The sequence below is a fragment of the Scaptodrosophila lebanonensis genome, unplaced genomic scaffold (genome assembly GCF_003285725.1).
Source record: "Scaptodrosophila lebanonensis strain 11010-0011.00,11010-0021.00 unplaced genomic scaffold, SlebRS2 tig00000053-arrow-pilon, whole genome shotgun sequence".
NCBI classification, from domain to species: domain Eukaryota; kingdom Metazoa; phylum Arthropoda; class Insecta; order Diptera; family Drosophilidae; genus Scaptodrosophila; species Scaptodrosophila lebanonensis.
This window is the reverse complement of record NW_022060548.1, coordinates 6584900-6602053: the sequence shown is the minus strand read 5'-3', so window position 1 is coordinate 6602053 and position 17154 is coordinate 6584900. Positions and strand designations below refer to the sequence as shown.

Genomic DNA, 17154 nt, shown 5'->3' with positions numbered 1-17154 from the left:
CCATCTTTTAAGAAGACGAATTTGAACAATAAATGACATTTGGAACGTTCTAAAGTCACTTTTTATTTTTATGTCTAATTCTAGTTCATATTGAAAATATTTTGTTATTCATTTTTCTTAAAATAAATTGAAAATTCTACTATTAGTTTCTTAAAACTAGTGTAGTGTGCATACATAAGGAGTACACACTGTACGCAGTGCACTCTTAAGAACATACACTGTAACACTTTATTGCAGTGAATAAATTAATTCAAAAAGCCAAGCATAATTCGGACGCGATGTAATATGATCGCACATGCATTGGGCGACATAAGTGCAGCGTCAGTGCAACTAGTGTCAGCCACCTCAAGTGCACATAACATTCTCCCTCGCGCTCTCGCTGCCAACAGCGCTGAGTACAAATACATAAGTAAAATACATAATGCGGCCGCTCCGCTGCCGGCGTCTCTGGCAGCGCAGCTACGAGGCCTTAGCTAAGTTCATTTTAAGTAAAATGTAAGAAATCAGTATAAGTTCAAGTTTTAAGATTGAGTGTCATAAAAGTTAATAAATAATTAATAAAAACTCATAATAAAAAGTACGTATGTTATTACATGGCGACCGTGACAGTGTCCTACATAGGACCGTGATAGTGGTCCTGGAGGACCAAGGACAGAGGAGCTGATATACCATAAAAACGACCATAATAACGGCAGGAGGACAACTTTAAAATTCGGAAGACGGAGCTTGGCATGGACATCAACACAATAAAAATACTGAGTGAGTAGAGTGCGCGAGTGATGGGTAAACGCGGAGGTGTGCACAATAAAATTAATAAGAGAATAGCACATTTAAAGTGGCTTTTATTCTCAACTGCAACACCACCCGCGTGGACAACGGCCCAAAAATTGCAGGCAGAACTTGACTATTTAAAGTCAATAAGCAAAAATGCGAAACCCGACTCCGCAACTCGCTCCACTCGTATTGAAAATATAAATAAACGTGAAATAATTTTACCGCCTTCACCCAAGCAACTGCCAAGGAACGCAAAAAGCTGCCCAACGGACTGCGAGGGACCATTGCACACCCCACACTGCGAGTACACGTGCCGCCACTGCACGATACGCAATTAGGAGCAGTAAGTGTGAAAGGCATAGGACCGCCTTTTGCACCACCGCTGGAAAAACGCCGACGACAACTGTAAGTGCGGGAGGCAGGCCGCCCCTTGCACCAACGAGGGAGCATCAGCGTGCCACACCGGCGACGCCCAGCTGATGCGGGAATACACCACATCAAATAGCGACAAGTGCGGGAGGCAAACCACCACCAGCGACAACGAGGGAGCATCAGCGTGCCACACCGGCGACGTCCAGCTGATGCGGACGCCACAAGACGACAATCCCAAAAAGGGACACCAGAGGAAAATTTAATGATTAAGCAAAGATAAAAACTTATAATGCAAAATTTGTAATGCATATTTAAGTTAAAATATATATATGTAAGAAAAATTGTAAAAAAAATAGCCAATAAGAAAATTGTAAAATAATTAATAAGGAAAATTGTAAAATTGAGCGGAACCTTTTCTGCCCGATTAGAAGTACAGCCCGTAAAGCTGTACGAACAAATAGGCAGGAAAATTGTCAATCTTTTAATAGTATGAATGAGGAGCAATAGTATAAGTAAGATAGATCAGATAGAAATATATAAGCCATATAAAAGTGGCATAGTTACCGATAAAATAAGTAATATACCCAAAATGGGTTTGATAGACACTAAGGTAGTAGATTCCACTGCAGGAATTGTCAATAAGGTGGAATCACAGAAAGTAGATGTAGAAATGATAAATATCCTGTTGGTAGTAATCGTTGTGTTAATGAGTGCGAATTTGTTTTTTAAGCTGTATAAGCTACACAATAAATGCCTAAAAAAAAGAATTCTGAGTAAGGCAAATGACTTAGATAAAATATAAAAAAATATACAGCGATTACTGCCAGCAGCAAAAAAATTATTAATAAATAAATATAAATAAAAAAAGGACATTTTTCACCAATGTAAAATTATAATATCAGGTATGCCCAAGAGTGGAAAGAAATCCACACCTAGGTAGAACCAACCACTATGCACAATGGGTAGATGACCAGGACAATAGATTTAAACAGTAAATAATAATTATGAAATATAGGAATAGAATAGAAGAAACATAAATAAATAAAAATTAATAAATAATAAATAAAACATAAAAATTAAAAGTAAAAAAAAAGAAAGGGTGTTCAACTTAATTACCTAGGAGTCCAATGAAAAAAAAATCTTGCTGAGCATCAAAATTATCCATAATACATGGACTGGAATGCTATATGCGGGAGAGTGCAAGAGCTGAGAGCTGAATTTGATAAATCATACAAAAGCCTCACTCAAAATAGGCCAATACAGATTGGTACATTGAATAAGCACACCATCAAATTGGTGCATTATTATAACGAGATCCGAGAGATATTCCTAGAAAACAAACCTAGGCTCACGGATCTCCATTGGACTCAGGCTTCAGACGTTGTCAAACGTCTAAGAGAACAGCTGCTCGCTGTTAGGGAAAGACATGGCTTGGATATACACTTGCCAAATGTCATAAGTAGCGCGGCGACATATATAGCTGTGGACGAAGATGAAGTAATGTCTATAAGTCCCAGGTCAAAATCGCCAAATACGGCATATGTCAGCATAATTTCGGAAGAAGATTCCAAAAGCGGACTTACTCCCAATAACAGCCCCGCAAGAAGCGAACCGGCTGACAGCCTCAACGCAATAGTAAACAGCCCGCAGTTGCGAAAAATGTCGCAGACACAGATACAATTCTTAAAAACGGCGTCATCTCTGATACCGGAGTTTGATGGCAAAGCCGAAAATTTGAGAAGCTTCTTGGACGCGTTGCAGTTGGTGGACTCAATTAAAGAGACACACGAGTCAACGGCAGTCCAATTAATAAAAACAAAGCTCAAAGGCAACGCACGCAATTTAATTAGCACTGAGAACTCAATTGCTGAAATTGTTTGCAAACTTTCTGCCACTGTAAAAGGTGACTCAGTTGAGGTTATTACAGCCAAACTGATGAACCTTCAACAGAAGAGCAAGACGGCTAATCAGTATACCCAAGAGGTAGAAAAACTGACAAAGTCTCTAGAGAGTGCATACATAAACGATGGACTTTCATTGGAGATAGCCGCTAAATACAGTACGCAACATGCTGTAAAATCAATGATGAAGAATTGTAACATTGACAGGGTAAAGCTGGTAATGGAGGCCGGCCAATTCAACAATATGAATGAGGCTGTCTCCAAGTTTGTCAATAGTTGTACCGATGCAACTGGACGAACAGATACAATTTTGTATTATAAAAACCAGCAAATAGACAGACGCTTCAGTAATAATCATAGAGCCAGAGGTAATAATAACCATCGCGTTGGAAATAGCTATCGTGGTGGAAATAACTATCGCGGTGGAAATAACTATCGCGGTGGAAATAACTATCGCGGTGGAGATAACCATCGTGGTGGTAGAAACTACCAGAATGGCTACCAACGAAATAACAGCAATTATAACCAAGTCCGACTGGTGCAAACCACGTCGGAAAACCAGTAAAAACCCTTGGGATAAAGAAAACTGTGGAACAAACGGTTCACGCAATAAACCTTAATTTCAATCTTTATGTTACACTAAAAAATGAAGCAACACATAAGTTGTACACATTGCTGGTTGATACAGGTGCAGATGTGTCTTTAATAAAGGAAGATACGGACTCGTTTGATAACGTCAATTATAATAATATTACTCAATTGTCCGGTATAGGTGAGGGAACAACCAATTCCAAAGGATCGGCAATGATAGAACTCCTATCAACATGCTATGCCATCCCTCATGACTTTCATATAGTAGATTCAGACTTTCCGCTTCCATGTAATGGAATAATAGGTATAGATTTTATGAAGAAATATAATTGTCAAATAGACTTAAATCAGGAGAGTGATTGGCTCATACTGAGACCTAATAATATTGATCACTCAATAAAAATCCCAATACATCATACACTTCAAAATAGTTACACAATTTTGCCAGCAAGATCCGAAGTCGTCCGAAAAATTTCCATAAATACTACAAGCAAGTATATATTCATACCAAATCAAGAAATTCAAAACGGAGTATACATTGGGAACTCCATTGCAGACTCTAAAAATATTTTTGTCCGAATTTTGAATACCACAGATAAAAATGCAATCATTCAGTTAAACGAAGTAAATTTTGAACCATTGAGTGATTATGAAATAATAGAAACAAATATGAACAGCAGTCACATTGAGGTCTTGGACAAACTAAGTAAAAATTTCCCACCACAGTTCGAACACGCTCTTACGGAGATATGCACCAAGTACATTGACGTATTCGGAATAGAAACCGAATCGATATCAACCAATAATTTCTACAAACAAAAGATAAGAATGAAAGATGATGAACCAGTTTATATTAAGAACTATAGAATTCCACATAGCCAAAAAGAAGAGGTAGACAAGCAAGTCGAGAAGCTAATAAAAGACAAAATAGTAGAACCGTCAGTCTCAGAATATAATAGCCCATTATTGATAGTTCCAAAAAAGTCATTGCCGGGTTCTGATAGTAAAAGATGGCGTTTGGTGATTGACTATCGCCAGATCAATAAAAAAATCTTATCCGACAAGTTTCCGTTGCCCAGAATTGATGATATTCTCGATCAATTGGGTAGAGCTAAGTACTTCTCATGTTTGGATCTGATGTCAGGATTTCATCAGATAGAGCTTGAGGAAAGCTCCAGAAACATAACGTCTTTTTCCACGAGCAATGGCTCTTATCGCTTCACGCGATTACCATATGGTTTAAAAATAGCACCAAATTCATTTCAAAGAATGATGACAATCGCATTTTCGGGTATAGAACCTACTCAGGCATTCTTATATATGGATGACCTGATTGTCATCGGGTGTTCAGAAAAACATATGATTAAGAATCTTACAAGCGTTTTTGATTTGTGTAGAAAACACAACCTTAAATTGCACCCCGAAAAGTGCTCATTCTTCAGGCACGAGGTAACCTTTTTGGGCCATAAGTGTACTGATAAGGGTATTTTGCCAGACAGCAAGAAATATGATGTCATAGAAAGGTACCCAGTCCCAACGGACGCTGATAGCGCTAGAAGATTCGTTGCATTCTGCAATTATTATAGACGTTTTATAAAAAATTTCGCCGATTATTCGCGGCACATAACAAGATTATGTAGAAAGAATGTTAAGTTTGAGTGGACCGGTGAATGTCAAAAAGCATTCGAATATTTAAAAGTCCAGTTGATGAAGCCTACGTTGTTGCAGTACCCAGATTTTAGCAAAGAATTTTGCATAACGACGGATGCGAGTAAACAAGCTTGTGGAGCTGTACTGACCCAAAATCATAATGGGACACAACTGCCAGTAGCGTATGCATCAAGATCGTTTACAAAAGGGGAAAGTAACAAAAATACAACGGAGCAAGAACTGGCAGCCATCCATTGGGCAATAAACCATTTTCGACCATATATTTATGGCAGACACTTCACAGTCAAAACCGATCATAGGCCCTTAACTTACTTGTTTTCAATGACGAACCCGAGCTCAAAACTGACGCGCATGAGACTTGACTTAGAGGAGTATGATTTCACAGTTGAATACCTCAAGGGAAAAGACAACCATATAGCAGATGCGTTGTCGAGAATAACTATAACAGACTTAAAAGATATACATAAAGGAAACAAAATACTAAAAGTCACTACAAGAAATCAAAGTAAACAGAAAAATCTCTGCGCAGAGAAAGACAAAGTAGATTTGCATAAGCAAACTAAAAATAAAGCTTCAAAGCCCAACGTATACGAAGTCATTATAAATGACGAGGTACGAAAAGTAGTGACCTTGCGTACGACAGATTCAACATGTTTACTAAAGCATGGAAAAAAAGTCATAGCAAGAATTGATGTTAGCGATATGTACTCCAATGGAATTCTCGACTTAGGTCAGTTCTTCCAAAGGCTTGAAAGGCAAGCCGGTGTGCTTAATATCAGCCGACTCAAAGTGGCACCGAGCGAAAAGATTTTTGAAACAACTTCAATAGAATCTTTTAAAGAAATGGGCAATAAAATATTGAAATCATTAAGAGTAGCGCTACTCAAGCCGGTGACCCAAATAAATAAAGAAAAAGAAAAAGAAGCAATACTGTTTACATTCCATGACGATCCAATACAAGGAGGCCATACGGGTATAGCAAGAACAATGGCAAAAATAAAAAGGCATTATTACTGGAAAAATATAACAAGAGACATTACAAATTATATAAAAAAATGTCGAAAATGTCAAAAGTCGAAATCGACTAAACATACCAGAGCCCCATTGATAATAACAGATACGCCAATAAAGGCTTTCGATAGGGTAATTGTGGATACGATCGGTCCACTACCTAGGTCAGAAAAAGGAAATGAATACGCAGTAACTTTAATCTGCGATTTAACAAAATACCTTGTAGCCATACCAATAGAGAACAAAAGTGCAAAGACAGTAGCCAAGGCTATATTTGAACATTTTATTCTGAAGTACGGTCCAATGAAGACGTTCATTACGGACATGGGAACAGAGTATAAGAATTCAATAATTGAAGATTTATGTAAAAATCTAAATATTAAAAACATAACATCTACTGCACATCATCACCAGACTGTAGGAACCGTGGAGCGAAGCCACAGAACATTTAATGAGTTCATCAGGTCATACATCTCAGTCGACAAATCAGATTGGGATGTGTGGTTACAGTACTTCGTATATTCTTTTAATACTACACCCTCAATGGCACATGATTACTGTCCATATGAGCTAGTTTTTGGTAGAACCTCAAATTTACCAGAGTATTTCAATAGCATAGATAGAATAGAACCACTTTACAATATAGAAGATTATGCTAAGGAATCTAAGTTTAGGATAGAACAAGCTTTGAAAAGAGCAAGATTAATGCTAGAGTCAAATAAACATAAACAGAAAATTAGTTATGACAAGAATAGTTTAGATCTGAAGTTAAAAATAGGAGACCAGGTTCTATTGAAAAATGAAACAGGTCACAAGCTAGATTTTAAATATACAGGACCATATAAGGTAGAAAAAGTAGAAGAAAATAATAACATAATAATATCAAATAATAAAGACGAAAAACAAACAGTACATAAGGATAGGTTAAAGATTTTTAATTCGTAACTTGAAGTATGGCCATACACAAGCATAAATACATATATATAAATATCAATAAATACAAAAAAAAATATACATCAATTTTCTATGATTCCATCGAAAAAAAATAATAATAGAAAAAAAAAAATATATATATATACATATACATATAAAAAAAAAAATAATAAAATAAAATAAAAATAAGATAAAAAAAAAAAAACAAAATTTATACATACAAATAAGTATATACATACATATATCAATTTTCCCTTTAAAAACATTATTAAACAAACAAAACAAATAGATTAATAAGAAACGAATCATAAAGATATAAACATATTTCATAACTAGATATACATGAAATTAATAGATAAATAATTTAGAAAATAACTTCATAATATTACGTTATTTTTCAAAAGGAGGGAGATGTAGTGTGCATACATAAGGAGTACACACTGTACGCAGTGCACTCTTAAGAACATACACTGTAACACTTTATTGCAGTGAATAAATTAATTCAAAAAGCCAAGCATAATTCGGACGCGATGTAATATGATCGCACATGCATTGGGCGACATAAGTGCAGCGTCAGTGCAACTAGTGTCAGCCACCTCAAGTGCACATAACATTCTCCCTCGCGCTCTCGCTGCCAACAGCGCTGAGTACAAATACATAAGTAAAATACATAATGCGGCCGCTCCGCTGCCGGCGTCTCTGGCAGCGCAGCTACGAGGCCTTAGCTAAGTTCATTTTAAGTAAAATGTAAGAAATCAGTATAAGTTCAAGTTTTAAGATTGAGTGTCATAAAAGTTAATAAATAATTAATAAAAACTCATAATAAAAAGTACGTATGTTATTACACTAGTTTCTTTTTGGAACTTTTCTATAACTTTGAAATTCAATTGAATAAGACTGACATCTCATAGATTTATTATTCATATTAGCATTGAAGCATTGCAAATGAATCATATTTTGTGCATTATCTCTCAGCATATGTTACAATCAGCATTCCATAGCATTAATCTGTAGTTCATTGAACTGCTCGCCATCTTTAGCTTCGACTAACACTTTTAACTGATAAACTAAACCGAGTGCGATTTAAAGAGTTCTATTTGATTTGATAATGAAATAAACAATAACAAATCATCTAATCTTTTCTAATCTCTTTTTTATTTGATTATATTTTGTTCTATATTTGTTGAATCAGTTTTCAAACTGAACTGAAGTCTAAAATACAAACACTACTTCAGAAACTAGAAACTATTCGAAGTGAGAGTTTTGGGTTCTGTTGTAGGTGATCCTTGCTGCTAGGTCTCCGAAACGAACCGGTTTGGAGGTGTTTGGTTCCGAAGCGACTTGCAGCCTTGCGTTGAATGTTGCATTCGCTGCTGCTCTCATTACGAGAGGCCGACAGAGACGGGCATAGAAAACAGGATCAGGCATTTCCCAGAGGTCTGCCCTCTGGGTTGTCCTCGTTACGAGTGTCTTTCGTCCTTCGCGTCATAGACGCGCCATGCCATAAATCAAATTATGCACACAATATGTGTGTTGCGACGACTCTCCCCGTCTACAAGGGGTGTGTGTTTGTGTCTCAGTGTGAGTGTATCTGTATCTGCATCTGTGTGTGTGTGTGTGTGTACCTTCCACGAACTTCTAAACGTTTTATGGCCAATGGGTGTTGCTGTCTGTGCCTGTTTCTGTTCCTCTGAAGTTGGCCTTTGAGAGTCGCGTCAGTAGCGCGCGCGAGCGTCCACAGACGGACTGTGGACTGCCTAAATCTGTGGTATCTGTGGCAGCATCTACATATGTACATACACGTACATACATATATACATTTGTATATACATACACATGTGCTATGTGTTCATCGCTTTGGGTCATTTGTAACGGACAATCGCTTATCGTTGTGTGGGAAATCGTTGTTCAACAAAACAAATCAATTTAAGCGAAAGTAATGAACATGACATGAAAACGAGTGCAGCAAGTTAAAGCCATTGATAAGCAAAGAACATAATGCCACAAGTAAATAAATACACACACGCACCCATACACATACACTCACAAATAGGTACATAAGGGGCATAGTATATGGGACTGTGCGATACGATCGTGGAAGTCGTCGTACTTTGTGTAAACAAGCGGCAGCTCCGGAATTTCTTTCTTACGTTTTCGGACAGATAACGAGGCGGTCTGTCCACACTGTCCATCTGTCTCTCTGTCTGTCTGTCTGTGTGTGTGTGTGTGTGTGTGTGTGTGTCTGCAGCAGCAGCTCTTGAGCTCAGCCTTGTCCGTTGTCAGCGTCGTCAGTCGAGCAACGAACGTCCAACAAACTGATAGTCAAGGAAATCGCGGCGCATCGAATCTGTGTGTGAAAAGTTGAACCAGAGATGGAACTAAAAGCGAGTCTTCGGCTTCTCAGCCAACAGCTCTGTGCAATACTCTTGCTGCTGGAAACTAGTAGAGTTTGGAGCGCGTCCGCAACACCCGTCATCAGTCACATTAGCAAGGATGTGGTCGCCAGTGTGGGCGATAACGTCGAGTTTAACTGCACTGTGGAGCAATTGGGCCAAATGACTGTCAGTTGGGCGAAGCGTGCCAACGAGTCGGACGCCAATTCTGTTGTCCTCTCAGTAAATGGTATGTCTACGCTACCCGATTCCCGCTACTCCGTGGAGCAGCAGAAGGATGCGAGCAGCGGCAGTGCCACGTATACTCTCCGAATGGAACGCATCGAGGCCAGCGACATGGGTCTGTACGAGTGTCAGGTGTTGGTGTCGGCCACCAATAAGGTTACCCGCAAGCTGAATTTGCTGATCAAAACGCCGCCGGTAATCTCCGAGCAGACGCCTCGCACCACGCTCGTCACCGAGGGCCAGAACCTGGAGGTCACCTGCCACGCCAACGGCTTTCCCAAGCCCACCATTTCCTGGGCACGTGAACATAACGCCATTATGCCCGCGGGTGGACATGTGTTGGCCGACCCTACGCTCCGGATAAAGACTGTGCATCGTCTGGATCGGGGAGGCTATTATTGTATAGCCGAGAATGGGGAGGGACAGCCCGATAAGCGTTTGGTTCGCGTGGAGGTCGAGTTCCGGCCCCAGATTGCCGTGCAGCGACCCAAGGTGGCCCAAATGTTGGGCCACAGTGTCGAACTGGAGTGCCTGGTTGAGGGAAGTCCTGCCCCCGCCGTCGTCTGGTATCGTAACGGCGTGAAGCTACAGTCGGATCGCCAGCACGAGATTGCGAATACGGCCTCCTCGTTTGAGACCACCACATCAGTGCTGCGCATCGCCAGCGTCTCGGAGGGCGACTTTGGAGACTATTACTGTAATGCGACGAACAAGCTCGGTCATGCCGATGCCAGACTGCATCTCTTCCAGCCCGTCATTCCAGTGCCCTCCTCGTCGTAGATCTCTCCGACTCTTGACTGTTGCGTCTGCCCGCAAATTCCCACACAAAAGACTTTAATTTTTACATTTGTATTTTCGGCAATTTGTATTATGTACGAGTATGTACTTGTAGTTATATTAATGATTCCATTCAATTAACGCTGATTCACTTTAAATATCCAAATGTTCGTTCGTGCCTTAAGAACACGCGCATACATACATACATACATACATACATACATACATACGTATGTATGTGTCTGCCGTGTGGGCGTTGTATGTGTCTGTTTTGCTGTACAAATATACATATGATGTCTACATTATTTCTACAAAGTTTTTCTCTTTGCGAGTACTTTGCTTGATACTCTTGATATTTCACTCTCTGAGAAATGTGAGGCTTCAAGTAAGACTCACGAATTGTTTCATTTCGAAAGATAAGCTCAAGAAGAGTGCGCTATCTGGCTTGTACGGTTTTCGCTTCCTTATCGGCCTAAGAAAGAGAGAGTGGGAGAGGGACGCGATTGTGAGAGCGAGCGCGGCGTTGGCGGCTAAACAGCTATAGAGAGCGGCAAATATTGAAGCGTCTGCGCACTTTTTATACCCTGTACCCAAAGGGTGAAAGGGTTTAGTGCGAATGTATGTAACAGACAGAAGAAGGCGTGGCAGACCCCACAAAGTCCATATAGCCATGTCCGTCAGTCTGTCCGTCTGTCTGTCTGTATGAAGGCAAGGATCTCAGAAAGTGTAAGAGCTAGAACAACCAAACTTGGTATCCAGATTCTCCTAAGACCGAGAAAGTACGAGTTTGAGTTTTTTTCAATGCACCTCCACAGCCCCGCAATTTTTGTTTTTTTCCATAACTTCCGTAATTTTTTATTCCAATTTGGCAAATACCTACAGTTAGTGATTATGAGTCCGTATGCCAAGATAATGTTTGTTTTTATTTTCTTTTATTTTATTTTATTTATTTATTTTATTTTATTTTCGTTCTATCTTGTGTTTTTTTTTTTATTAAAAACTGAGCTGTGCCAAGTAAAGATAAAGCTCAGAATGAAGCGGTCAAAGCCAAAACTAGCAACATAAATACCAACAGTTGTTAAACGAAGATGGAAGAAAACAAAAGTATATTAAAATTGGTTGGTGGGTCAAAGCCAAAACTTACAAAATAAATACCAACATATATTAATTTCTTAAGTGCAGTTTTTAAATGAAAATGAAAGATAAAAAAGTATATTAAAATTGGTTGAAATAAAAATATCAAATTAAAATTATAAAACACACGATTGAAGTAGGCCTGAGAACCCAGATATTAAAATAAAAGTTCAAGTATAATTAAGTAAAAAATTAAAAAAAAAAAAAATGCAGACAAACAACCAGCAGAGGCTTTGAATGGAAATAAAGTGAAATGTATTCTGCTTTCGAGGCTCTTGACAGCAACGAAAAGTGTTGGGAAAGAATAAAAGAAATAGTGTTCCTAGCTGCAATTGCTATATAGGATTTTAATTTGTAGATCAATCTAGTTAGCGAGTGACGAACATTTATAAACAGTTAATTCTACAGAAAAGCGGCCAATTTATTTTCTGCAGGTTTAACTTGCATTTGAATACTAATAACAAATTGTAATTGTCGAAGCTTCTTTGCTACTACAAAATATTTTTTGTGAAGCATCTGTAAGTCATAAACAGTTCCAGGAATCGCACTTATATCGTTTTGTGTATTGGAAAATGTTGTTTACAGCTAAAGTTAAAAAAATTGGGAACGAAGTTGGGAAGACTGAAGTTCATTTATTGCTTCGAATCGTTTTATGAAATTATAAACATTCTATGAACAAATGGACCAGAATAATGGTCAGAGAGGCAAAAACTGAAATGAGCATAATGCTATATTAAAAAGAAAGAATAAATAAAATAATAAGCAGTGACAGTCCAATATCTGAATACACCCATCATCGACTAAAATAGTTGTACCAATCATTCCAATAACAAATATGTACGTGTATTTAGTGAGTCACAGGTATTTGGATGAAAAACATTAATTTAAAAAACAAAAAATCCTTCTATACTTTAAATTCTTGCCAAGGCCCTATCTTAATTGCTCGATAAAGTTTTCTCAATACTAATACACTCACTATACAAATACAGTAAAGGGAATAAAATAAATAAAATATAGTAAGTGTGGTCATTTATTTTTATGGAAACAAAAATCCCACTCATGAATAAATTAAATAAAAATACACGTGTTTCGTTAAAAGCCATTGTAAATGGTAAATAAAAGATGACTTGAGTTGTTAAAACAGTCTGAGCGCTTAACTCTTCAATCATGCTTAAAAATGATATCCTCCGTACCTTTGACACACGCACATCAACCACACACACACCCACACACACGATTACACACACACACACACTCGGGAGAAGTGAGTTGTTCATTATAATTGAGAAAAATGGGAGGCATTTGTAAGGCGGTCCGATGAGGCCGGCTCGACTCTGTTGCTGGCAGTTCTGTGGTTTTTGGCCAGCCAGTAAATATGTAAGTAAGTTTGTTCAAGTTTTTAGGTGTACACTCAAAAAAAAAAAAAAAAACAATTTATCAATTTGTTATACTAAAGGAATTATTTTAATATTTTCGGAATGTTTCTTAAAGTAATATTTTCAAACTTAAATTTTTGACACAAACATTTTACCACTACACCTTTTGTTGTTTTGTTGTGGAATTTATCAAGTTATTAGGTAAATAATTCTAAGTATTATTTGACGTGATTATATTTTAGCTGTATTGCTGGAATACTTTATAGTTTAACGTGTAGCAGCCATTGAAAAATCGGTCCCTGATTTGATATTTTTATGCGAAAAAATATCCAGCTTGTTTAAGAGCTCTGGTATATTTATATTTTCCCTTACACATATTTTTATATTTGAATAAAAACTGCTAGTGACGTTCTAAAGGACGGCTTGTACGTATGGAACTGTATGTATCAAAAGAAGTTGCTGTAACAACAATATATTAAAAGAACTGTGTATCACTAGAACTACTTTTCGATTGCTACTTATAAGAATACTTATATACACCTAATTCTGTTTTTACACGGTAGATTGGATTATTTTAAATCGTGGTAAATGGAATATGTCGTGTAACCATATAAACCACTTTTAATTTGCCAACCGTGTTAAATCAAAACCGTGTAAAAACAGAATTAGCTGTATAGTCTTCAGAAGATCAGCAGCATTTTTTATTGAAACATTAAAAGGGAACTACTTTCTTCTAATTAACAGAATTATGTAGAAATGTAGAATGTTAATATTTAATTATAGAATAACAAAAATCGATTCGTTAAATTGAATTTTTAAAGCCCTTTTAAGTCAAATTGTATTGATATAACAACAATACTAATCAACAATTACCGCAAGATTTGTTTTGATTTCATTTGATAAGCTGAAAGAAACCAGTTCGAGAAATCCACACTCCTTAATAATTAGGTATAACGATACAAATATAGTAGTAGTTAAAAATGATGATTAAGGTTTCAATTGTTTGGCCTCTATTTGGGTTTGATTAAAAAGTTGTTTAAAAAGGAAAACTGACTTGGGAGTAAGGTAATAAGCTTGTGTTCTTCAGCCAATCTGCAAAATTCTGGACTAAAAACTAAAAAAAAAGAAACACACAAAAAGCAGGTCTTGCTATAATTGAAATATGTAAACGAAATAAGTAATCTTCAGATTAGCTTTAGTTTTTGCTTGCAGCAAAAGATTGTGTTATTCTGCATAATAATTATGTATTGATTCAGATGGCAAATTGTTTGATTTGAACTGAGAAAAGAGTTCCTAAAATCCTAAATGCACTCTCCGCGTTTCTGAAATGACAAAAATCGTAGTCTTCCGATTAATGCAATGAGAATGATTTGATTTGCACAAAAATCTTTTCAATGTAAATGAAATACTTTACTAAATGAGCTTTAAATTATCATTCTAGGTACACTTTCCAGTACACCTACTATGTTATGACTTATCTTACCTTAATAATAAGAGCGACGGGCAATATGTACATATTTTAGAACTTGTAAAAAAATATTAATTTAACTACCAAATCCACTTTCAAAAATCTTTTCATAATTTTGTCCATATAAATAATTTTATTGAAACGAAATAGGTGGTCCGAAAATATGATAATATCCATCCACTTTTGAAAATGTCAAAAGCAATTCGTTCAGTTTGTAGATATAGCCCTAATATATGAACAGTTCTAGTTTGATGTTAATAGTATTTTTTTTTCGGGGTGTACGAGTATGTGTTCATGAGCTTTTTCAACTCCATTCTGGCAGCACATTAGTATCCTTCCTGACCAGCTCGCTGGCATAAAATCAACACTTACTAATGACTTAATTGTTGCCATTAGAAACTCGTTGGCTAAATATGTTTAGCAAATTTTTCATCCACATTTCTCGCACATGTCGGCACATGTCCTGACTCCTTCGCCAATGTACGTGTAGTTCTAAATGAAATCCTGGTTAAATGTCTGTCTATATTGTAATTGGTGTTGTTGCCACCGCCGAAGCCGCCACAAACGCACGCACGCAGCAAACACACACCAGACGAGCTCATTTTTGCTTGGGACTGGGATTGCGACAGGGACAGCCACGAGGACGAGGGCAGGGATAGGGACAGGGACAGGGACAACACGTGCACTCGTGCCCTCACCCGCGACATCGGGGACGACGACGACGGCGGCTTCATCATTTCATTGTCTGGCAGTGGCAACGACAACGACAACATGGACGTCGGCACTAAGAGTATTGATTTTTTTGCTTGGAACTACCCTTCAGTCGATTGGAAGGCAAACTTTGCAGGAGTCTGCACAGCAGCGGCTTCACCATCAAAACAATCGGCCACAACTTCAATGAACAGTCCGCCGGACTCTCTGAATTGGGTTTTAGGGGTTGCTTCCAAAGCAATCTACAACCCCAAAATATAATAACAAAAGAAAAATGGCAACATGTTTATAATAATAAAAGCCCATTGAAGGTCCTCGGAGCTTTCCTCGTCAGGCAACATCTGACTTTAGTAAAATCAAAATCCTTATCGCAGTGTAGCTCTGACGCGTGCGCAGTGTTCGATGTCTGGCCTTGTTACCTTTTTTGCCGCAAGGTTGCACTTTGGATGCTGTGCGTGTGCTCTTCAGCTGGAACGTGGATGCTAAGTGGGCTTCCAGCGGCAAAACGGTGACAAAACGTGTCTGTTGGTCCCAACGCCTCCACAAACGGACGCGCGACTCGTTGGCGCTCATTCGACTGGGAGAAGGCAACGCTGATGCAGTTCCCCAAAAAATCAGCGTTAACGTCCACCACTTCGGTTTGTTATCCCTCAAGCGCTCGACTTTCCGATGTCCGATGTCCGATGTCCGCGCACCTCCATAATGGCCAGCCAGTCTCCTCTGCCAGTCTTCAGACCCGACTAGTTATGTGTCCTCCATTTATTTGTAAACAACGTAGCGCTCTTCGCGTGTTAGTTTTATGATGCCGCTGCTGATGTTAATGTTGCACTAAAATGGCAACACAATTGGGTGAGTACGAAGCTCCACAATCAGACACAATACTGGTATATACTTGTAGTACGTATCAAGTGTTAATGAGCAAACAAATAAGTATCTGAATGGAGCGATCAGAGTTGAGTTCGTTCGTTGGCTTAGCTCCAAACTTGGCAGAGTGCTGTGAACCGAAACGTGAATTGTGATATCTAGGATAACAATAATGTGGATTCAAAAAATACATCTATTAATTGGATAAGATGAAGATCTTGATTGTGTGTTGAATATTTTTCAAAAACTATCTCAATTAAAGCTGAGAACACTTCAAAAAATGTGACTGAATAAAGTGAAGAAAGAACGATTCTAGTGAACGACGATCGAGCTATTAATTAACATTGTTAAGCAATTCTGCGTATTGTGTTGAAGGTCTAAATTTAATGTGATAACTATAAATTGAGTCGCTTGCATATAATAAGTGAAAGCTTAGGAAATATTAATCCTTATTTGGTGACAATGTTTGTTTTCAAGCGTAAGAACTATATAATTTTTTATAATTTAGAGCCTTTTTATTAATACCGTGTTTTCTTTACATTATTTTAGTTATTTATATTTTTTAATATTTAATTTTGAAATATTTATTAGTGAATATATTGCCAAATAAAAACTCTCCGAATGGGTAGATATATTTTTAAATTGAATAATAAACTTGTTATAGTATGCACATATGAATAAAGTAAAATGAAACGAACGCTTTTTTAAACAATTTACTTAATAATTCATGTATTAAACACAGAAATGGAACATTTATGTGACTTGATTGCCTTAATTAGACTAAAAACAAAAGCATATAAAATACACGTAAAAACAAACAATTTTTCAAAAGCAAATATGGTAGGAAAACAAACTGAAACTATACACATGTACAGGAAGTCAACTTTTTAAAATAAATGATTAAGATAAATAAATTAAAGTATACCCCAAAATTAAGACATAAAGAAGTACTA

At 37.4% G+C, this 17154-nt stretch overlaps 1 protein-coding gene across 1 annotated transcript; it reads left to right on the top strand.

Annotated features, from left to right (window-relative positions):
* Positions 1 to 9625: 9625 nt before the first annotated feature.
* On the top strand, positions 9626 to 10651 carry LOC115623882 (protein amalgam). The gene has a single exon (XM_030518432.1). It carries the CDS (start codon positions 9626 to 9628, stop codon positions 10649 to 10651), a length of 1026 nt encoding a protein of 341 aa, XP_030374292.1.
* Positions 10652 to 17154: the final 6503 nt, after the last annotated feature.

Bases quoted from the DNA above. Each gene is read 5' to 3' on its own strand.
- LOC115623882 (XM_030518432.1), top strand. From the start codon at position 9,626: ATGGAACTAAAAGCGAGTCTTCGGCTTCTCAGCCAACAGCTCTGTGCA.